The following is a 19,041-nucleotide window of genomic DNA, read 5'->3' on the forward strand; positions in this document are numbered from 1 at the left end:
GATACATGGCATCTTGCATCCTTCTCATTCCTTTGGACTTACTTTACATTAGAAAACTTCAGTGGTATCTGAAGAACCTTTGGTGCCAGCACTCAGTCCCTAGGCACATCTCTCCTTCTGATCCCATGTATAAGGGCTGAGTTTCTCTGGTGGGCAGAGGCTTGTACCAGGAACAAGGGTCTTCCCTTCATCCTCTGCCCTACCGGCCAGACCATCACCACAGACGCCTCAGACTTTGCTTGGGGCGCTCTCCTAGTAGGCAGGTCCACACATAGTCTTTGGGATGCCTTGCAACTTCACTTGCACATCAGTCCGAATGAAGTGATGTCAGTAGAAAAAGGCTCTGACATCTTTCAAACCCCATCTCAGGCCAGGAGTTGTTCTTATAAAAACAGACAACACCCGTGCATGCTAGCCATGAGCCTCTGGCTTGCAGCCACCTCCATGGGTCTACACCTAATTGCTCCAATACCTACCAGGTGTCAACAACACCCTGGCAGACCACCTAAGCAGAAACTTACTGGACCTTAACGAATGGCAGCTCTACAGGGAAATCTTTCTGCAATTCACTGAGGAGTGGGGGACTCCGGAAGTGGCTCTTTTTGCTTCGCACATCAACCACCAGCTGCAAAAGTTCTTTATCAGGGAGTATCGCCTCCTAGCATGGAAAGGGGAATGCCTTGACCATCCCCTGAAACCACCTCTTTGTGTACATGTTCCCTGCTCTGCCCCTTATTCCCAAGGTACTGATCAAAATAAGGGTGGAGAGACCAAAGGCCATCCTCATTTACTCCAGATTGGACAAGACAGCATTGGTACCCCTTACTGTGCAGCCTGTCCTTACAGCTACCCAGGCAGTTTCCTCAAATCTCAGACCTCTTGATCCACGGGAGGGGGAGGATACTCCACCCAGACATAGACTTTCCTTTCAGCATGGCTTATACCTTAAAAGCTAACAAGGAGTTCCTGTTAAGCAAACAGGTCCTAGACATCATCACAGTGGCCAGAAGGCCCAGTACCAGAAAATCATATGCAGGGAAATGGAAAGGATTCTGCTCCTGGACACTGTCCACAGGGGCCAGTACCTCCCATCCTTCCATTCCTCTTATCTTGGATTACCTAGCCGAGTTGGTCAATAGTGGCCTCTTTCTCCTGTATTAAAATACACACCTCAGCTATTTCTGCCCGTTAAGATTCAGACCCGCCCCTCTTCTCTCATCCTTTGATTAAGCAATTCCCCTGAGGGGCTTCTAATATCAGACCTCCCAGAAGGCCTCCCACATCACCCTGGGATCTAAATTATGTTCTAGAAAAACTAACCTTACCTCCTTTCGAACCTGCTGCTTCTACAGAATTGAAATACCTCTCCTGGAAAACTACCTTCCTACTAGCTAACACCTCAGCTAGAAGGGTCTCAGAGCTTCTGGCTGTCATGGCTATTGTTCCCTTCATCATTTTCCATGCAGACATGGTCTCCTTGAGGACTAGCTTCTCATTTATGCCCAAGGTGGTATCTGATGTGACCCTCAACTAGGCCATACACCTACCCACCTTCTTTCCCAACCCTCAAAACAAGGGAGAAAGAATTCTAAACTCGATAGACATGCACAGACAATTTAGATACTATCTGGACCGTACTAAAACTTTCAGAAAAAGAGACCAATTACTTGTCAGCTTTGCCCCTGTGGCAGAGGGGAAGCCCATTTCCAAGCATACCATTTCCAAGTGGATGTCGCACTGTATCCATTTTTGCTACAGTCCTCATGGGAAACTCTCCCCTAAATCTATCCATACCCATTCCATTAGGGCAGCCTCCACTTCCACAGCCTTCCTCAGAGGAGTCCCCACCAGGGGCATCTTGGACACTGCCACCTGGACCTCTGTCCATACCTTTACAAAGCATTACCACCTACCTCTTTTTTTCGAAGTCTAGGGCAGGGTTTGCCTCTGCAGTTCTTTAGGGACTGCTGACCCATGCCTAGGACTCCAACCTTTCCTTCGACCCTTCTCCTCAGCTTTGAGAATCCTCCCACAGGTGATGACTGCAACAGTGAAACATGAAGAACATAGTACAGGTGTGTACACTTACCGTAAATGTAGATGCTCAAGTGTATTCACTGTTGCAGTTCTGGTTTCCCTCCCTCCATCCCCCATTTAGCATCTTCCCCAATGGGGACATAACCTTACCACAGTGGCTTTTGGCCACCAGGACCACTTTTCCTTATTTCCTTGTGCTCCTGATGGGTTAGGGCAAGAAAAACTGATGTAATAATGTCGGCTGCCTTGCTTTATAGCACTGACGACCTGATATCAGACTATAGGTGACTGCACCTGACGGAAAAAAAACATTGACTGTGGTATTTGGGCTGGCCGAAGGCTACCACAGCAGGGATAACCCTATAGGTGATGACTGCAAAAGTGAATAAACTAACATCTGCATTTATGGTAAGTGATTACAACTGTACTTTCTCAGCCATAGGCCTGCCGCAGCTACTTCAACCCATCTTCCCATTTCCCATGTAGGAGACGAAAGAGGAGTCGGCACCGACAGTGATGGCTCCGAGGCCGATGTCGGAGCCGAACTCACCAGCGCCGAAGCCCCGAGAGGGAGAGTGGGGTCGGACAAGGGTCCGATGCCACTCATCCCCTCGGAGCCGACGAGGGAAGTCCGGCGCCGAGATTCTTCCAAAGAAGAAAACGGAGCCGACGACGGAGCCGAAGACAATTGTATCGGCTCCGACGTAATCACAGTCTCGATTCCGACACGACCCGGCTCCGAACTCAAGAGAGTCGAAGGAGGAATGTGTTGATGGACCGGGGCAGGCATCAACCGATGAGTCGGGCTGTGAAGCATCTGGGCCAGTGCCTCGGACTTAAGTAGTCGACTCACTACCCTCTGAAGGTCATGATCCGACAACCTCGATGACCTAGAGGAGTGAGATCTTTGGCTCCGTTCAGACAGCAGGGGAGATCCTGGAGCCGAATGAACGGAGCCAAGAGATGGTGACCTGGACCTCTTCCTAGTTGTCGGCTCCGAAGGTCTGGTCGGAGCCGACACGGGAACTTCTATAACCTCAGCTCCGGCCGGAGCCGAGGGAGCCACAGAAACTGTGGACTGAGACTTATCGGCTCCAGCCGGAGCCGATGAAGGCAAAGGTTGAGAAACCTTAGGTCTCGGCTCAGTAGCCGGGCCGAGACCTAGATGCCTTAGAGGGCTTCCTGTTGAAACAGACAGGGAATCCTCTGGCTTGAGTAAGCCTCTAAGAATTAATTTATTCTTTCTTTCCTGCAGGACCCTGGGGCTGAAGCCATGGCACACAGCACAGGAGTCCTGCAGGTGCAAAGGCCCCAGACAATAGACACAAGAAGTGTGAGCGTCTGTCAGAGACATTTTCTGACAGCACGCATCACACTTCTTGAATCCGGAGACCTTTGCTTCTTTAGACATTTTTGTCTGAACAGGTGTACACAAACACACACACAAACACACTAGTTATACCCTGTCAGGTTAATACAATAAAAAAAGTAGTAATACTAGTAATCAAAACTACAATAAACACACACACTCCCTAGGGAAGGAAAGGCCTATAGGCCCAAGGGAAGAACCAAAGGTTCTTGGGGAAAGAAAAGGAAATTTTTCGGTTAGGGAATAAAAGTTTTCTAACCTACACTAACTAAGTAAAAATATTAACTTAAAGGGGTTTTTAAAGACTAATTTTCACAAGAAAATAGTACTCACCAGGAACCGGTAGAAACAACCAACCTCGAAGCTGTAGCGGCAAACGAGATCTGAGGTAACTCTCGCCTAGCATTGTGGGATATAAGGGGAGCCTCGAGCCGGTGGAACCAACTCTCGAGCTTTTAGAGTGGCCGAGTCGGAGCCGAGGTCGGCTCCGAACCCATCCAGCAAGAAGAAGGCGAGAAGAAGACAACTAACATGGAACGTTATGGTAAGAACATAACTTCTATTTTTACATCTCATCATGCAATGAGTCAATCACTTATCACAGATTGCCTCCCCACTGGAATGTTATTCCCCTGATGAGGAATCCATAGAAGGAGACTCTCTCCCAGAGGACATTATCTTTGGAGAGACCATCACCAAAGTGAAAGAATGTTTCAAATGGGATACTTCCCAAATGACTGAAACTCAAAACAGATATTTTGAATTACTACAAGTAGACTCTCCCTGTCCATCTGCCATCCAGCCAGATGTCCTTCTATTCCAATGTTGCTGTATTCTGCATTCTGGGTTTACCCTTCTTCGTCTCCTACTGGCCAGGTTTCCAAAGATTTTCAGTCCCTCTAGGTGCATTTCACGTCGTGGCTGCTGGAATGTGTGTCTCAAAAGTGTCGTTTGAACACACCAGTCCTCAGAACTTTTCAGCCTCCAGTCGAACACCAGGTACTCCTGCTTCTCCCAGATGTTGGATTGAAAACGACTCTGTTAAGTACCCTGTTGGGGATTCTTTCAGTCCTAATCGTTTATTATAGTTTGTTAATGTCATCCGTTAATGACAAGTGTAAGTGTGGTCGGCAGATTCCCCACAAAGACATGCATGACCATTGTCTCTCTTGTCTAAGCAGGGAACACGACCGCAAGACCTGAGCCCTTTGCCGTTCATTTGTACCGAAGACCTTACGCTGTTTATAAGCCCTAAACATCTACTTAGAAAAATCAATGCTTCAAACAGCGCTAGGTATGGATGCCGCACCCGATTCTCCGTCTGAACTGCCTAGGAAAAAGGCCAAGTCCTCGTGACCTACTTTTTCCGCTGCACCTCTGTCTGCCATACCTCACTTTGTAGCTGACGTTAACTTGCCTGAGGATCCAGCATTCGCTGATACAGATACAGCTGGTACCTCTGAGGAAGCTCTAAAATCTCGAGCGGACGAAATGTCCACAGAGGATTTACTGGCGCCTTCTCTAGAGGCCAGGGGGAACCATCTTTCGGTCGGTGTTCACTGGACACTGCCTCCGCTCTACCGATCAGTCACCCTAGGCCTATTCCAAGCCAGATTCCGGCTAGGCCTTTGAAGATGAAACAGAAAACAACTGAAAGCATGCCAGATTGGCAGGCTTTCAGCCAGAGCTTATTCAATGCCTTCATGGACCTTAGGCCTTCAGCAGAATCCTCTGCCACTGCTCCACCCCTCCTTAGTCCCAGACCATCTACCCAGGAAAGGAGAGTAGAGCTGCTCGAGGAAGAGGGATTGTTTGAATCAGAGGATTCTTTTTCCTACTCCTCTCAGGTCTCATCCTCCTTGGTTTATGGTTCTCCTGAGTATGGCTCTGTTGAACCTGATTCCCCTGTAGAGGGTATTACTTTTGGGGAAACTATTAATACAATGAAAGACCACTTTAAGTGGCAGTCCCTGGATATGTCTGATTATCAGAAATAGTTTTATGACCTTATCCAAATGGACACTCCCAGTCCTTATGCTATTCCTCCCATCCAACCTGCCTTTTTGGATGCTTTTGCTTCAGCCTCCACTAGCTCGGACTCCCAACCTCTGGCTCCTCGGAGAGCAGGCAGGTTGTATAAGGTCCCTGAGACAAATGCACTTTTCCTTAAATGCCCCCCTACTGACCCAGCCACTATTTCTACAGATAGGGCTTCCAAACTGCTGCTCACCACTACTGTCCTCCTGGCTGATAAAGACAGCAAGACCGAACCAGTAACTACCAGACACGTGACCAAATACTCTCTAGCTCTGTTGGACAAAGCCTCTAAAGAGTTAGAAGACATCCCTGACTGTGCTGCCGAAGTCCCCCTGTTGTCTTCCATTATGGCTCTCATCTCTCAAGTGAATAGTGACTCCCTTAGCTGTAGCTATGTTGCAGTCGAAGCCTCAGCCAGGTCAGCTGCATCAGCTTCAGTATTAAGGAGATACTCATGGCTATGACTGCACTCTCTTCCAGAGGATTTCAGGACCAAATTCTTAAACGCACCTTTGGACCACTCTGCACTTTTTGCTGAAAAAGTGGCTGACCTTTTCAAATCTCTACAAGGAAAGGTAAAGAATTACAGCACTTGAAACGTATCCTGGTCTCGCCTGTTCCCAAGTTTCAAAGGAACTACCCGTCTAGGACCCAGATTATTAGGAAATCCTCCAGGCCTGCTGATCCCCAGTCTGAAAGACCTCCTAGAAAACAGCCTCCTCTGTATTAGACTGTCTCAGTTTTCAAGCCAAAGGTCTCCCTTTTCTGATAGGGCAGGTAGTGTCTGACTGCCTGCCAGATTTTCAGCCCCCTCCCCCTTTATACCCATCGCTCTCACTGTCTCCTTGCTTAGTCGGTCATTACCGTAAATGGGTTCTGTCCATCCTGCAGGATGGATACTTCATGTCCTGGATCACACCCCCATCAAGAATGGGCATCCCACCAGCCCCCACCCAGTCAACTTCCCCTCCTCCATCAGGTGCTACAAACCCTACTCCTTCATGGCACCATAGAGCTAGTTCTGGCACAAGAAAAAAGAAAAGGATTCTACTCTAGAATCTTTTTGGTACCCAGAAATGCAGGTCCATGGAGGCCAGTTCTAGACCTCTCTCGCCTCACCCCCTTCCTAAAAGTCCCTACTTTCTGGATTGTGTCCCTACCCACTTTTTTCTCTCATCCTTCCACAAGGAGTCATGTTAACCCTGGACATAAAGGATGCGTACCTTCACATACCTGTAATGCCTCCTTCAGGAAATACCCAAGGTTCCTGGCAGGGCCATATTGCTTTCAGTTTTGTGACATGCCCTTTGGACTTTATATTGCACCCAGGATATTCACAAAATACCTCTTTCTGCTCATCGCTTACTGCAGGGAAAAGGGAATTCAGATACTCCCTTACCTAGACAACCTCCTAGTCCAGGCAAAAAACAGGTAAATTCTTCTAAGCCATTCCCAGGACCTTCTGGTTATCCTCCAGTCTTTATTATTCTTGATCAATTTCCCAGTCCCACCTCATCCCCTACACAGGATATTGTCTTCCTGGGTTGCAGAATCAGAACAGACCTCATGAAGGCCTTTCTTCCAGTAGAAAAGGTGGTATTCCTTCAGAACCTCCTCAGTTCTGCTATCCAATCAACAGAACTGACTGCAAGGCAATTTTTCAGACTTCTAGGCTACATGGCATCTTCCCATCCCCATGTTGGCCCTAGCAAGGATGCACATGAGGAAACTTCAGTGGTACCTCCGGTCGGTATGGACCCAACACACTCACCCACTGGAGTTCAGGATTCCATTGATTTCCTGCCAGCATCAGAAGCTGAAGTGGTGGGTAGCCCAAGTAGCCCAAAACCCAGTTCTGCCTCTGCAACCACTCTCTCCATCCCAAACCATGTACACACATGCCTCATACTTGGGCTGGGGAGCGACTCTGGGGACAAGGAAGGTACAGGTTTGTGGACAAACACACTCAGACAAGACCACATAAACCCGAGAGAAATGAGGGCCATCCTTATGGGTCTGCAGGCCATCCAGCCATACCTAGAACACGGCCCTCTAAAGATATTCACAGACAATACCACAGTCCTCTGGTATCTTCACCAAGCAAGGATAGACCAAATCCTACCTTCTATGTGGACTAACTCTGCAGGTGTGGGAACTGGCTACCACACAAAGGATCACCCTCCAGGCAGCCTACATCCCATCCCTGCACAAAAACCAGGCAGATAACCTAAGCAGAACCACCTCGTATAACCACGAGTGGATGCTTCAAAGAGATGTTTTTCTGACTATGGTCCACAAGTGGTGCATTCCAGAGATTGACCTGTTCACCTCCTCCATAAACACACAGCTTCCTGGCTACTGCACGAGGACACCAGACCCCAAGGCATTAACAAAGGATGCCTTCTGCATAAGCTGGAAGGGGAAATTCCTGTATGCATTTCCTCTTTCCCACTGATACAGCAGGACTCTCCCAAAATCTTGTTGGTTACCCCTTACTGGCCAAGACTACACTGGTTCCGTCTTCTTCACCTGTCCAAGGCAATCACCGCAAGTTAGCCCCTTAAGTGGACCTGATCACACACACGGGGGCTCAGATACACCCACAGTGGAAATCCAAATCCTTGCTACTCACCCTGTGGCTGATAGGATTCTAATCCCATTCAGACACCTATACAATGAGGACATGCTCACTGTCCTGCAGGAGGCCAGGAAACCTAACACAAGGAAATCCTGTATCTCTAATTGGAAAAGGTTTTTCAGTTGTCACAAAAGACAGTTGGACCCGCTTGAATGTGATGTCCCTCTAATCCTGTCTTACCTGTGTGAACTTTACAGACGGGGTTGTCATACTCGTCTGTGAAAGCACATTTGCCTACTTTCTCTGCCTGCGTGCCTCTGGAGCCTCCCCTGGCATCCAGGCTCCCCGCTAAACTGATCCTAAAAGGGGTGCTGCATTTGAGACCTCCCAGAAAACCCTCCCCTCCCCCCGGGACCTTAACTACGTAATAGAAAAACTCACAATAGCCCCCTTTGAGCCAGCAGACAAAGCTCTCATAAAATTTTGCACATGGAAAACTGTTTTACTGGTAGCCCTGACCTCAGCCAGAAGGGTCTATGAATTGCAAGCTCTGATAGCTACACCAACTTTTCTAGTCTTCCACCTTGACAGGGTGACTCTCATGACTAACCTGTCATTCACCCCAAAGTAGTGAATGACCTATCCTTAAACCAGGCCATCCATTTGCCTACCTTCTTCCCTAATCCACAGGGGGATAGTGAGAGAGTATTTCATTCTGTAGATGTCCACAGACAACTAAGGTTTTATCGTCATAAAACCAAGCCCTTTAGGAAATCTCACCAACTGTTTGTCTCCTTCCACCCTAGTGCCCTGGGGAAAGCTGTGACCAAACAGACCACCTCAGTCTGGATTTTCACGGCCATTTCCTTCTGCTACCTACACCATAGAAAGACCTTGCAGGGCAATGTCAAACCCCACTCCACCAGACCAATGGCCTCTTCTGGAGCCTTTACTTGGTTAGACACTAACACCATACTTGAGGCAGCTAATTGGTCCTCAGTGCACACCTTTACCAACCACTACAGGGTAATGTCAAAGCCCACTCCACCAGAGCATTGGCTTCTTCTGGAGCATTTTTCAAGGGGCTAGCCACCAATGCCATTTTTGAGGCAGCCACTTGGTCCTCAGTGCACACCTTTACCAAATCCTACAAAATGGATCATATCTCCAGGGCTAGGGAAGGGTTTGCCAGGGCTATCCTACACTAATTCCTGGAAACCTCATTCAGCCCCCCCCCCCCCCCCCCCCAGTCCATAGTGAGCTGTGGTACTCACCCACATGTAGAATATTGCAACATTGGAACAGAATGACATAAGAAAGTTGTGTAAAATCTTACCATAAACATAGATGTCCTTCTCTTCCATGTTGCAGTATTCCTTCCCTCCCACCTTCCCCTCTTGTCAGACTGCACTTTCCCTCCTGAGTGACAATAGACAGGCTATGCCCTTACAGGACTGGCTCCGACTTGGGCTTCATGTAGGTTCTGAGGGCTGGTGAGTGCAGACGTCACTTTTATAGGCCACGAAAATCTTTGGAAACCTGGCCCGTAGAACTGGAAAGGATGGGAAGGGTAAATGCACATGTAGAATACTGAAACATGGAAGAGAAGGATATCTATGGTTGTAAGATTTTACACAGTTTTCCTTTATATTTGTATTTGCACAGGACAAAAGCATTTCGTAAATCTGACCAGCTTTTCATTTCTTACTCCAAACCTTTTTTTTAGGGAAACCTATCTCCAAAGTTACTATTGCCAATTGGATTTCCCAGTGTATCATTCGGGCATATTCTGTCAGTGGAATTTCCTCGCCAGGTCAGGTGAAAGCACATTCTACCATATCTGTGGCCACTTCAGCAGCTTTTTGGTCAGAGTTTCGTTGGATGATATTTGTTCTGCAGCTACTTGGCCCTCATCTCATACCTTCATTTCACATTATAAATTGGACATTGTATCCAGGAACAGGGCATCGTTTGGCTCTGCCGTGCTCTGGAATATCCTTCCATGAAGGCCTCCCAAGTGTTTAGTAGCTGGGGACTCCTTCCCACAGGTTGAAGATCAAATGACATCTACTTCAGATAAAGATATTACGTACTCACCATAGCGTTCTATCTTGAGGAGTCGTTCTTAATTTGTCTTCAACCTTCCACCCCTCCTTCCCTCGGCATTGTCTGAACTGTTTGTTGGCTATATAAGTATAGAAGGTGGACACCTTCGGGGTGACATTTGTCCTTTTTTTGTTCAGGATTTTTTTTTCTGATAGTGACAAGGTCCTGTTGGGTCGTGTGAGTAATGGATTGGGCAGCAAACTCCTTGTGAAGGGAGGAAGGAGACAGGGACATTATGGGTAAGGAGCGGAGCTTTGTGTTCGGATCAGATTCTGGATATGCGGCCAAGTTAGATCTGGTACGGATCTGTGAACACGCAGGTTGAAGACAAATGAATGACTACTCAGATGGAACGTTATGGTGAGCACATAACTTCTTTTGCTTCTCCTTTTTCGGCCAACAGTAGCTCAGTTTCACCAAGACCCTGTTGTCTAACAGTAATGGTGGCGATTGTTGTTAACCCAGCCCTCGAGCGATCCGGTATTGAAATCTGTATTGTCAGCATATGTAATTTGGCAAAAGTTTTACACCAGGTGTCCTTCCTATTTATCCGGGCTTGCGAGTGGCACAAAGAAATACACTGGCTTTTGCATCCCCACTGACATGTTTATTTTTTGATATATAATATGGTTTCACTTTAGAACATCAAAGTCCCACAATCTCAAAATCCAAAATATCGAGAAGAAAATAATGAAACAGCAATACACTGAAACCTGAAAACATTGATACCCATAACATCAAAACAGACACACCAGACCTACATGTTTTCATGTTTCACATCAAAAACAAATATAAAACAAACTACTTTAAACTTCACCAAGTATAATTAATGTGGGGAACTGCACTCTCCACACCCCTTGCTACTAAAATATATCAACCCCAAGATCGCACTACATAGAACAAAATGGTAAAAGTACCGTTCTGCGCTACATGGCTGCCTGTTTAAATTGCAACAGACTCTCCTCAACCTTCTCCAAGAACCACCACTATATTGCTAACAAACTTCACATTACTGTAAACTCTCAGACAGTTACTGGAGCTTCATGGGTAACCCCAACCATGTTTCCTGCGTATTTAGTGTACTGAAATGTAACATGTCTTAAAGCTAGCATCCAGTTTACACATCATGAATGTTTCACCAGCTGATTCAACATTCTGACATTTCAACAAACTGCACTTCCGTTATTTTCGTCTCGATATTTTGGATTTCAAGATTGTGGAACTTCAGTGTTCTAAAGTGAAACCATATTATTATAAACCATATATTTATTTCCAAATAAATAATCTCCTCTTAGATGACGCAGGATTTGTACAGCTGTCCTGGGACTGGGGTCGTCCTGGGGCATTCAGTTCTGAGGAAAGGTACATGCAGACATCACTTTTATGGCCCACGCTCCTTATGGCCAATGTCAGATGTCCCATGTCCCCGCCTACCTAGCAAGTCCCTCTGTGGTGCTGACTTCTGATTCATTTATCAGAGTAGTACCCTGATGGGGACCTTTTCAGTCATACTAAATTTTTAGTAGACCTTTTTACTTGAGAGCTGGTAATTCAGGAAGTTTTGCTGTAGGAATGTATTTCCCTGAGCCTAAAAAGTAGGTGCTTTCTCTATTCCATTAGCATGTATGTTTAAATAGGCCTTCCCTTTGATCCACTTAATACCCATGGTATTGCTGAAGATAGAGGAGAAGCGAAATGTGCTTCCACTATACCACTTTTGTTATAGATATCAGTGGTTCTCCCTCCTGCTCAGTCTAACAGGAGCAGAGCTAATACTTTTCCCTCAGTGAGTGACTCGCTTGACTCAAAAGAAAGGATTCTTATGACATTCCAGCCTCAGATCTCTAAGCTGACAGCTCAGATGATTTAACACTCATGCCATGTAGGGACATGTTTTCAGATGGCGTGCATGTAACTGGGGTAGCTAGAACACCACACACACAAATCGTACCTAGCTAAGTGGAAGAGATTCTTTGCCTGGTATACTGCTCAAGAACAGGGCTGTAATTCAGCTAGAGCATCTCTAGTTCTCAGCCACCTGTCAGATGTTTACCTGGGCTGTTTTGAAGGAGCATGTTTTGGCTGCCTCATTTTGCTTGTCTTAGGAATCTGCTTTATACTCTGTCAGGCATCTCTTAAACGGTGTTCTCCATTTCTGACAACCCAAAAAAAAAAAAAAATTTCCTCACCATGGGACCACAAATATAGATTAGAGGAACTGATCATGTAGCCCTCAAAACCTGCTGCTTCAGTTCTCTGAAGTTCATCTGGTAGAAGACTGATTTTGGTGGCTGTGAAGATTTTCTAAGCTGCAGGCCTTAATATGTGAACTACTTTGAAATTCCACAAAGGCTTTGTCAGTCCAGGTACACATCTGGAAGTGGTTTAACCGAACTTAGATTGGTCACCTCCCCTCCTTGGGTTCTTTCTATACCCACAAAATAAGGGGGGAGGGTAGAATCTTACATCGGATATGCATATGAAGTTTATCAAGACAGAACTGAAAGAATCTGAAAAATCTTTTTCTGATATTTTTCTTCTATACAAAGGCCAGGAAGTAGAAGCCTGTGAATAACAAGTTCTGTCAAAATTGCTTGTCATGTTTGTTTTTTTGTTTCTATTTCATGGAAAACTTTGCCAGGTTTTCTTATGGCACATTCCAGCTGAGCCACAGCAGTTGCTGCAGCATTCATCATAGGGTTTGATACCCAGTCAGTTTTGGAGGGAACATCATCACCTTCTTTTGTACCTTCTGCAAACATTCCCATTTGCTTTCTGCATCCGGGGCTAGGGCAGCATTTGCCACAGCCATTCAAAGTTTGTTCTGTCGATATCCTAGTCAAGGCCAGCCACCACTGGTTTTTATTCTCTGAGTCTCCCCAGATGTGTTGAGAACAGTGTGTGTTAAAAAGAACATAGTACAGTTGTGTTATGAGCTTACTATAATTGTAGCTGTTCTGAATATATTAAGTGTCCCCCCCCCCATTATCTTGCCTGGGTGTATTGGAATTGGACTGGGTACCCTATTGACGTTAGTTCCCCCACCTTCCATTTCTTATTCCTACCAGACTTCCTTCGACCCTGCTTACAGCCCACAGAAGTGTATTGGGTCCTTTTGGATGAGTACTTGTCCTGGAGGTAAGTCCCCTAGGTCCTCTGCTTTGGGTCTTAAAACACATTCCTTGACCAGCCAAGGGAAGAAAAATCAGAAGTGTTGGCCAGTACTCCACTTCTGCACGAGCTGTCCTTACATCAGAGTGGGAGGATGCTGTCCAAAGCTTTTGTGAGCAGATTACATTATGAAAGTCATACCAGTTATTGGACTCCTACAAGCAGAAATCCCAGAAGTGATGAGAGCAGCAATGACTAATTACACCAGTACAATTCTGTTGCCTCAGTATGTAAACTTCTTGACTCAAAACAATAAGTTGTTCATGCAGACAACCTGAAGACCCTAAGTCTAATAGCTTGGATTATGTAGTTTCCCCTTTAAGTTCATGTTTTCCAGGGGACGTGTTTTTTAATTTAAGGGAGGCTAGACTGTCCGATCTAAGGAAAGTATGTCTTTTTAAATGGAAATGATTACCCATTTGCTGCCAAAGAGAAGGCTTTGATCCTATTCAGTGTTTAATGTCTTTGGTTATGAAGCAACTGTCAGACCTTTACAAATCAGGATTGTCCTCTGCCACACTAAAGATAAATATGTTTGCAGTACCTGCCTGTCTACCTTGGGAACCCCCTTTATTTTCCTGATATCATTAAAGCAGTTCATCAAAGAGGGTGTTAACTAGTGCCTTCGGAGGATAATCTCCCCACTGTGGGACCTATGTGTTAGGGAAATTAGTTTTGCTACTCTTTGAACAAGCAACCGCTGCACTCCAAAAGCACTTGACATCGAAAACTGCATTTTCAGTGATCATTTCATCTTCAGGGAGGATGTCAGCTACAGGAGCTCGTGTATAGAAGGCTCTTTGTCATCCTCCAGTAGAACAGGATCATTCTTCATAGTTGTGCCACCTTCATGCCCAGTGGGCTTACAGAAGTCTTTCCAGAGCAGACCTTTTTCCTTCCTGTGTTCCTTGTTGACCCACAGGACAAGTGGGACAGGATCTTGCACACCTTGGATTTGTATAGTTAACATGGCTGCTACCTTGAAAAAACTGCAGCAAAATAGAAATTCAATCAGTTATTCATAACTTTTGCAAAGGATAGGTATGGCAGGCCAGTCTGTAAACAGAACATGTTTAAATTTCTGCCTGACTACATATGCGTTTGTTAAACTTTCCATGGCAAATATGTCCCAGGCATGAGAAAACCCAGTGTACAAATGCCAAAACAGCCACTGCTGCTTTTCTTAGATGGGTCACTGGATTCTCTAGGGATTATAACCTGGATATTACCTGGAAAGGCAGAACAGGGTTTGCTGTGACTATTCTATAAGGTCAGTTGAACTAGTGCCTTTTTAGGACCATTCAGTCAGTTGGCCATAGGATCTTAGAATCTTTCCAGGTGTTATCAGTGAGCAATTCAGTGAACCTAGTACTGTTGTATAGGAGATAGCTGTAATTGTAGATGTTTGAATCTGTTCACTGTTACAGTAATATTTAGCACCCCCTGATTCTTGTTGTCACTCTGGGGTTTGGTTGGGTGCTCTGTCACCTTTCACCTTACCTGTGTTTTACTCAAGATGATTCCCTTTTCAGGTTTGCCTGGTGTTTGAAGAGAACTTTGGGTGGTGGTGTGGTTGGGCTGCCATTTATGGTGCCATATGCTGCTGGACAGTGTTTGCTGAAGTCTCTGCCCATCACGCTGTCGCTGACAAGGGCAAGAAAGGGCTAAAGATGGCAGGGATGGAAGTCCTCCCAAACCACAGTTTTGATTGTTAACATGAGAGGGTGTCTGCTTTGCTTTCTGTGTTGATGGTGATTCACTACGAAGTCTTCAGCAGTTCTCTGTTTTACCCCTACTGCAACAGTGAATATTTTTAGAAATCAGCAGTTTCAGTGTGTTCATTTTTCAACTGTTTCTCCACTCTGTTTTTTTTTTTTTTTTTTTTTGTTATAAGTAAACCTTTTTTGATCTTCTTTTGCCTGAAGTGTGGATGGTGCACATTTGTGTCTCTAGCTACCTAGCAGGTAGGAGTTACGCTAGGGATTTCCATCACTAACATCCTAGCAGGTTGGAGTTATGCTAGGAGCTTTGTATATATGTGCATCAACTTTTGGTGAGGGCCCCCCCCCCTTTTTTGTTAGCAGTGGAACGCTGCATTGCTGGTTAAGGTCATCTTTCTCCTCTTAATGGTGCTGTGTCTGGTATGAACCCTCCCCTTTGAAGTAATCTCTGTTCCAGTTGTAGCCCTGCTGGAGAGGGTCACCTGCCGCACCAGTGCTGGCAAAGTGAATGTCAGGTGAGAAGTCTGGAGAGGTTTCCTAGTGACATGGGATTGTGGTAGTGTGACCTTATGGGTTCCACACTTCAGCATGGCTTGCTTTGTGTTACGAGGGTAAACGTGACCTAAGGCATGCTTTGGGATATAACTCTGGTGGAGTGTTTTTTTTTTTAGTAGGGAGTATATATTGTACGTTTTTGGAGTGTTAATCATGGCTCTTATTTCAAGACCTCACTCAGCTACTCTTGTTAGAAAAAAGGTATCCTGGTGTCTCTCTACTCTGTCTCTCTGGATTTTTAAAACTGAGGAATTGAGGTGGGGGCTTATTTGTTTTGGATTATGGATGTTTGCGCAACCTCTTATGCCTGTTTATAACTGAGGTGTTGAAGTGTAATATGCTTTTGTTTTGGATTAATAAGTGTCTCTTAATGGTGAGGTGGCTTTCTTTCTAAGTCATGGACTTACCCCACTTAATGTGGTAAGCCGTTGCTGGCCCATAGGCATATTTGTTGGTGACTTCCCAGCTGCAAAAAAAAGTATTGAAGATGCTATACATTACATTAAAATACTCCTGGTGATCATCTTCCAGCTAGTTTCCATGGGTGAAAGAACTTGTGCATTGTTAGAATTCTAGCCAGTGCAGTCTGTCTCTTGCAGAAATCCCATTACATTGAGTATCACTTTTAGCAATGACCCCGTATACTTGAACATCTGGTTTTAGGGTGAGTTTCTTATTTTAGTGCATGTTGTTCCTTTTTGGTACCGTCCTCTTGGGGGTGCTGTGATTCCTAATTGGCATTCCCATTATTTGAAATGCTGTCAGCTTTAATGCTGGCCTTCAGTTATATCATTTATCATGCAATTACTTGGCATTGGTTTTCCTAAAAGTTTCTTTTCCAGCTTCATGCATTCTGCATTGTGTTGCAGATGAGTTGCTTAAGGCCTTGTTTGTGTATGGTTAGCTTTGAATTACTTGTTTTAAAATGTTCAGTGTTACCCAAATTAATCTACATCAGATGATAAAATTGCATGTTTTTTTAATTGTATTTATTTTGTGGTAATGACAGTAGTTTGTGTACTTCGTTTAGGCCCGTCTTTTAGAGTTTAATAGTAAGCTTTTAATTGTAAATGGTAAAGCTTGTCAGTAGTTGATGTATGTTACTGTTAATACTGTTAAAACTTTCTACTAAACAGAAGAGTATACACTTTGATTATATTAGTAATATGTCATGCTTGACTTTTTGTCCCTGTATTTTCTTTGTAAATGCACATTACACATTTTAACCACTTAGAGTAACAAAGTGACTTGAGACAGCAGTATGAAGCCAGTATATGAAATTCTGGATATTTTCAGTACCTTTCTGATAAAGTTGATGTGCAATGCCCATGTGTGACTTACATGGTTTGCTTCCTTTCTGTCTCAGATATCTAACCTGGGAAAAGTGGTTTCTGTGGTCCAGAGTAAGCCAATGCAAACTTCTTCAGTAACTGGTCAAGCTTCCACTGGACCAGTCACCCAGATCATACAGGTAAGTAGTCAAAGCAGTAGACAGTAAGAGAAGTAAAACTAGAACAAGTTGTTTAATTAAGCTGTGTTCAGAAATCCTTATGTTTCTAGTTGGGGTTAGAAATTTGTGACCGCTTTTACACTTCGTCACCTCCTTACAAATTATATCTTTGCTTGAAGGAGCAAGTCTTTGTTTTAATTATTTAATTGTGTGTGTGATGGCTTTTGTGTTGTAGTTTAAGGTAAACTCCTGTTTCCCTCTCTCTCTGTGAAGGTCTATGTCCTGTCACATAACTTTGACAGTATCATCTTTAATAGGTTATAGTTCTTAGAACAGCCACTGCTAGGTTGCATCATTCATGCTGAATTCTACATCCCAGTGCCCATAGGTGTGGACACAGATATACTGCGATTTGTTGCTGGCCAGCTGTGGAACTCTTGCTGTTAGAGCTTGCCCTTCAAATGAACTTGCACTATAAAGAAGAAAAGAAACACAAAACACATTACTGGTTGTGGTCACTTACTCTGTGGATGCATTAAAAACGTGGATCTGATGTCCTTTTCATTCTTCTTCAGTGAATGGGTTATGGATCCGATCCTCTGGTCTGACTCGGCCTCATACTTCAGACTTTGGATCCAACTCTCGAACTTCTCTCTCTACCCACAATGCCTTAGTCTATCCTCACCAACTTAGATCTCCTTTGCGGCCATCGCTTATGGACATAAGATCCTCTCTCACAGCATTTGTTTAATTGTATTCTCAACTGTAAGTACATTTCTCTCCTTCCTTTCAGCATAACTTTCTTTCCCTTTTAATTCTTTCTTATACCGTTGCAGTTGTGAACCTCCCTCTTAAATTTGTCAGTTTTTTCTGTGCCAGGCCATTCTACTATTCTGATAGTAGTTTCTTTTTAAGTACCATTGTTGGTACTCCTCTTCCTATCCCCTTTTTCCTTTTCCACCCTTTTCAAACAGGGTATTCTTTATTACCATTGCAGGTATTTTTTATTATTTAAAAAATAAATCATTCTTTTGTATTTTTTCTCAGTAACTTTGTTCTGTCATGACTGATAAGCCGACAGGTTTCAAGAAATGCACTTCCTGTGGGCATAAAGTCCCTAATTCGAATGCCCACAGGGAGTGCATTTACTGCTTAGGAGCTGCTCACTTAAACACAAACTACACTATTTGTGCAGGTTTTAATTCAATCCATTGCTGACAAGCTTAATAAGCTTGTCCTTACGGGATTGCTGCCACCTTACATCTTCATCCTCTCCAGGGGCTCTCATCCCCCAGTGAATCATCTAAAGCTCCCTTGGAGCACAGGAAACGGTTGCCTCCGAAGTCTCCAAAACCTTCCTTGGAGCCTTCGCAGAAAATTCAGACATTTTTGGATCTGAGTTCCTTGGATCCAAATCAACAAACCAAGGATCCAGAGCTTTCAGACGCCAAGTCTTTGGATCCTTTTCTCATCTACTGTAGCCGTACAAAGACTACAGATATGAAACCATTGGATCCTATGTCTAGCATGTCATACACGCTGAGAACTCACTTAACGAGTTTAAGGTGGATCCCATCTCCCCTCAGCCTCATTGTCATTTTATGCAGTCACCTAAAAAACATTTCAGACCTCAGTCCACTGCATTCTCCATCAGGTCCTCCAGGAGTCTTTCTGAAATGGAGGTGGATAGGATGATGCAAAAATTCATCAGAGGGTGAGGTCCAGATGGGTGTTCTCTACCCTGTCTCCCTTTGGATCTGTGAGTCTTCCTGACATTGCTCACACAGATGTTTGGTGTCTTTCTCGTAACCTGTTCCAACTTCTGTGTATGTTCCTTTGGTTCTATCTTGTGTATTAATTTATTTCCAGTTTGATGACCAGGGAAATCCACTGGGCCTAGTGGGCCCGTTTTCAGTGGAGGCCCGGGGAGAAAAGCTTCACAGTACAAAATACAAATACAAAAGAAGACTGTTTACATAATAAAAGCACAATCTATCAAAGCATCACATTGAAACAA

The 19,041-nt window shown here is 44.8% G+C and overlaps 1 protein-coding gene across 4 annotated transcripts in view; it reads left to right on the forward strand.

Moving 5' to 3' along the window:
* The window catches only part of HCFC1 (host cell factor C1), a 3,865,385-nt gene that overhangs the window by 1,708,694 nt on the left and 2,137,650 nt on the right, over positions 1–19,041 (forward strand). For all 4 annotated transcript variants that reach the window (XM_044080175.1, XM_044080172.1, XM_044080173.1 and 1 more), the window contains exon 12: positions 16,941–17,045. In XM_044080175.1, coding sequence (XP_043936110.1) covers positions 16,941–17,045 — 105 coding nt within the window. The remainder of the gene's footprint in view (positions 1–16,940; positions 17,046–19,041) is intronic.

Source organism: Protopterus annectens, chromosome 8.part0 (genome assembly GCF_019279795.1).
Source record: "Protopterus annectens isolate FY-2018-M chromosome 8.part0, PAN1.0, whole genome shotgun sequence".
Taxonomy (NCBI): Eukaryota; Metazoa; Chordata; order Ceratodontiformes; family Protopteridae; genus Protopterus; species Protopterus annectens.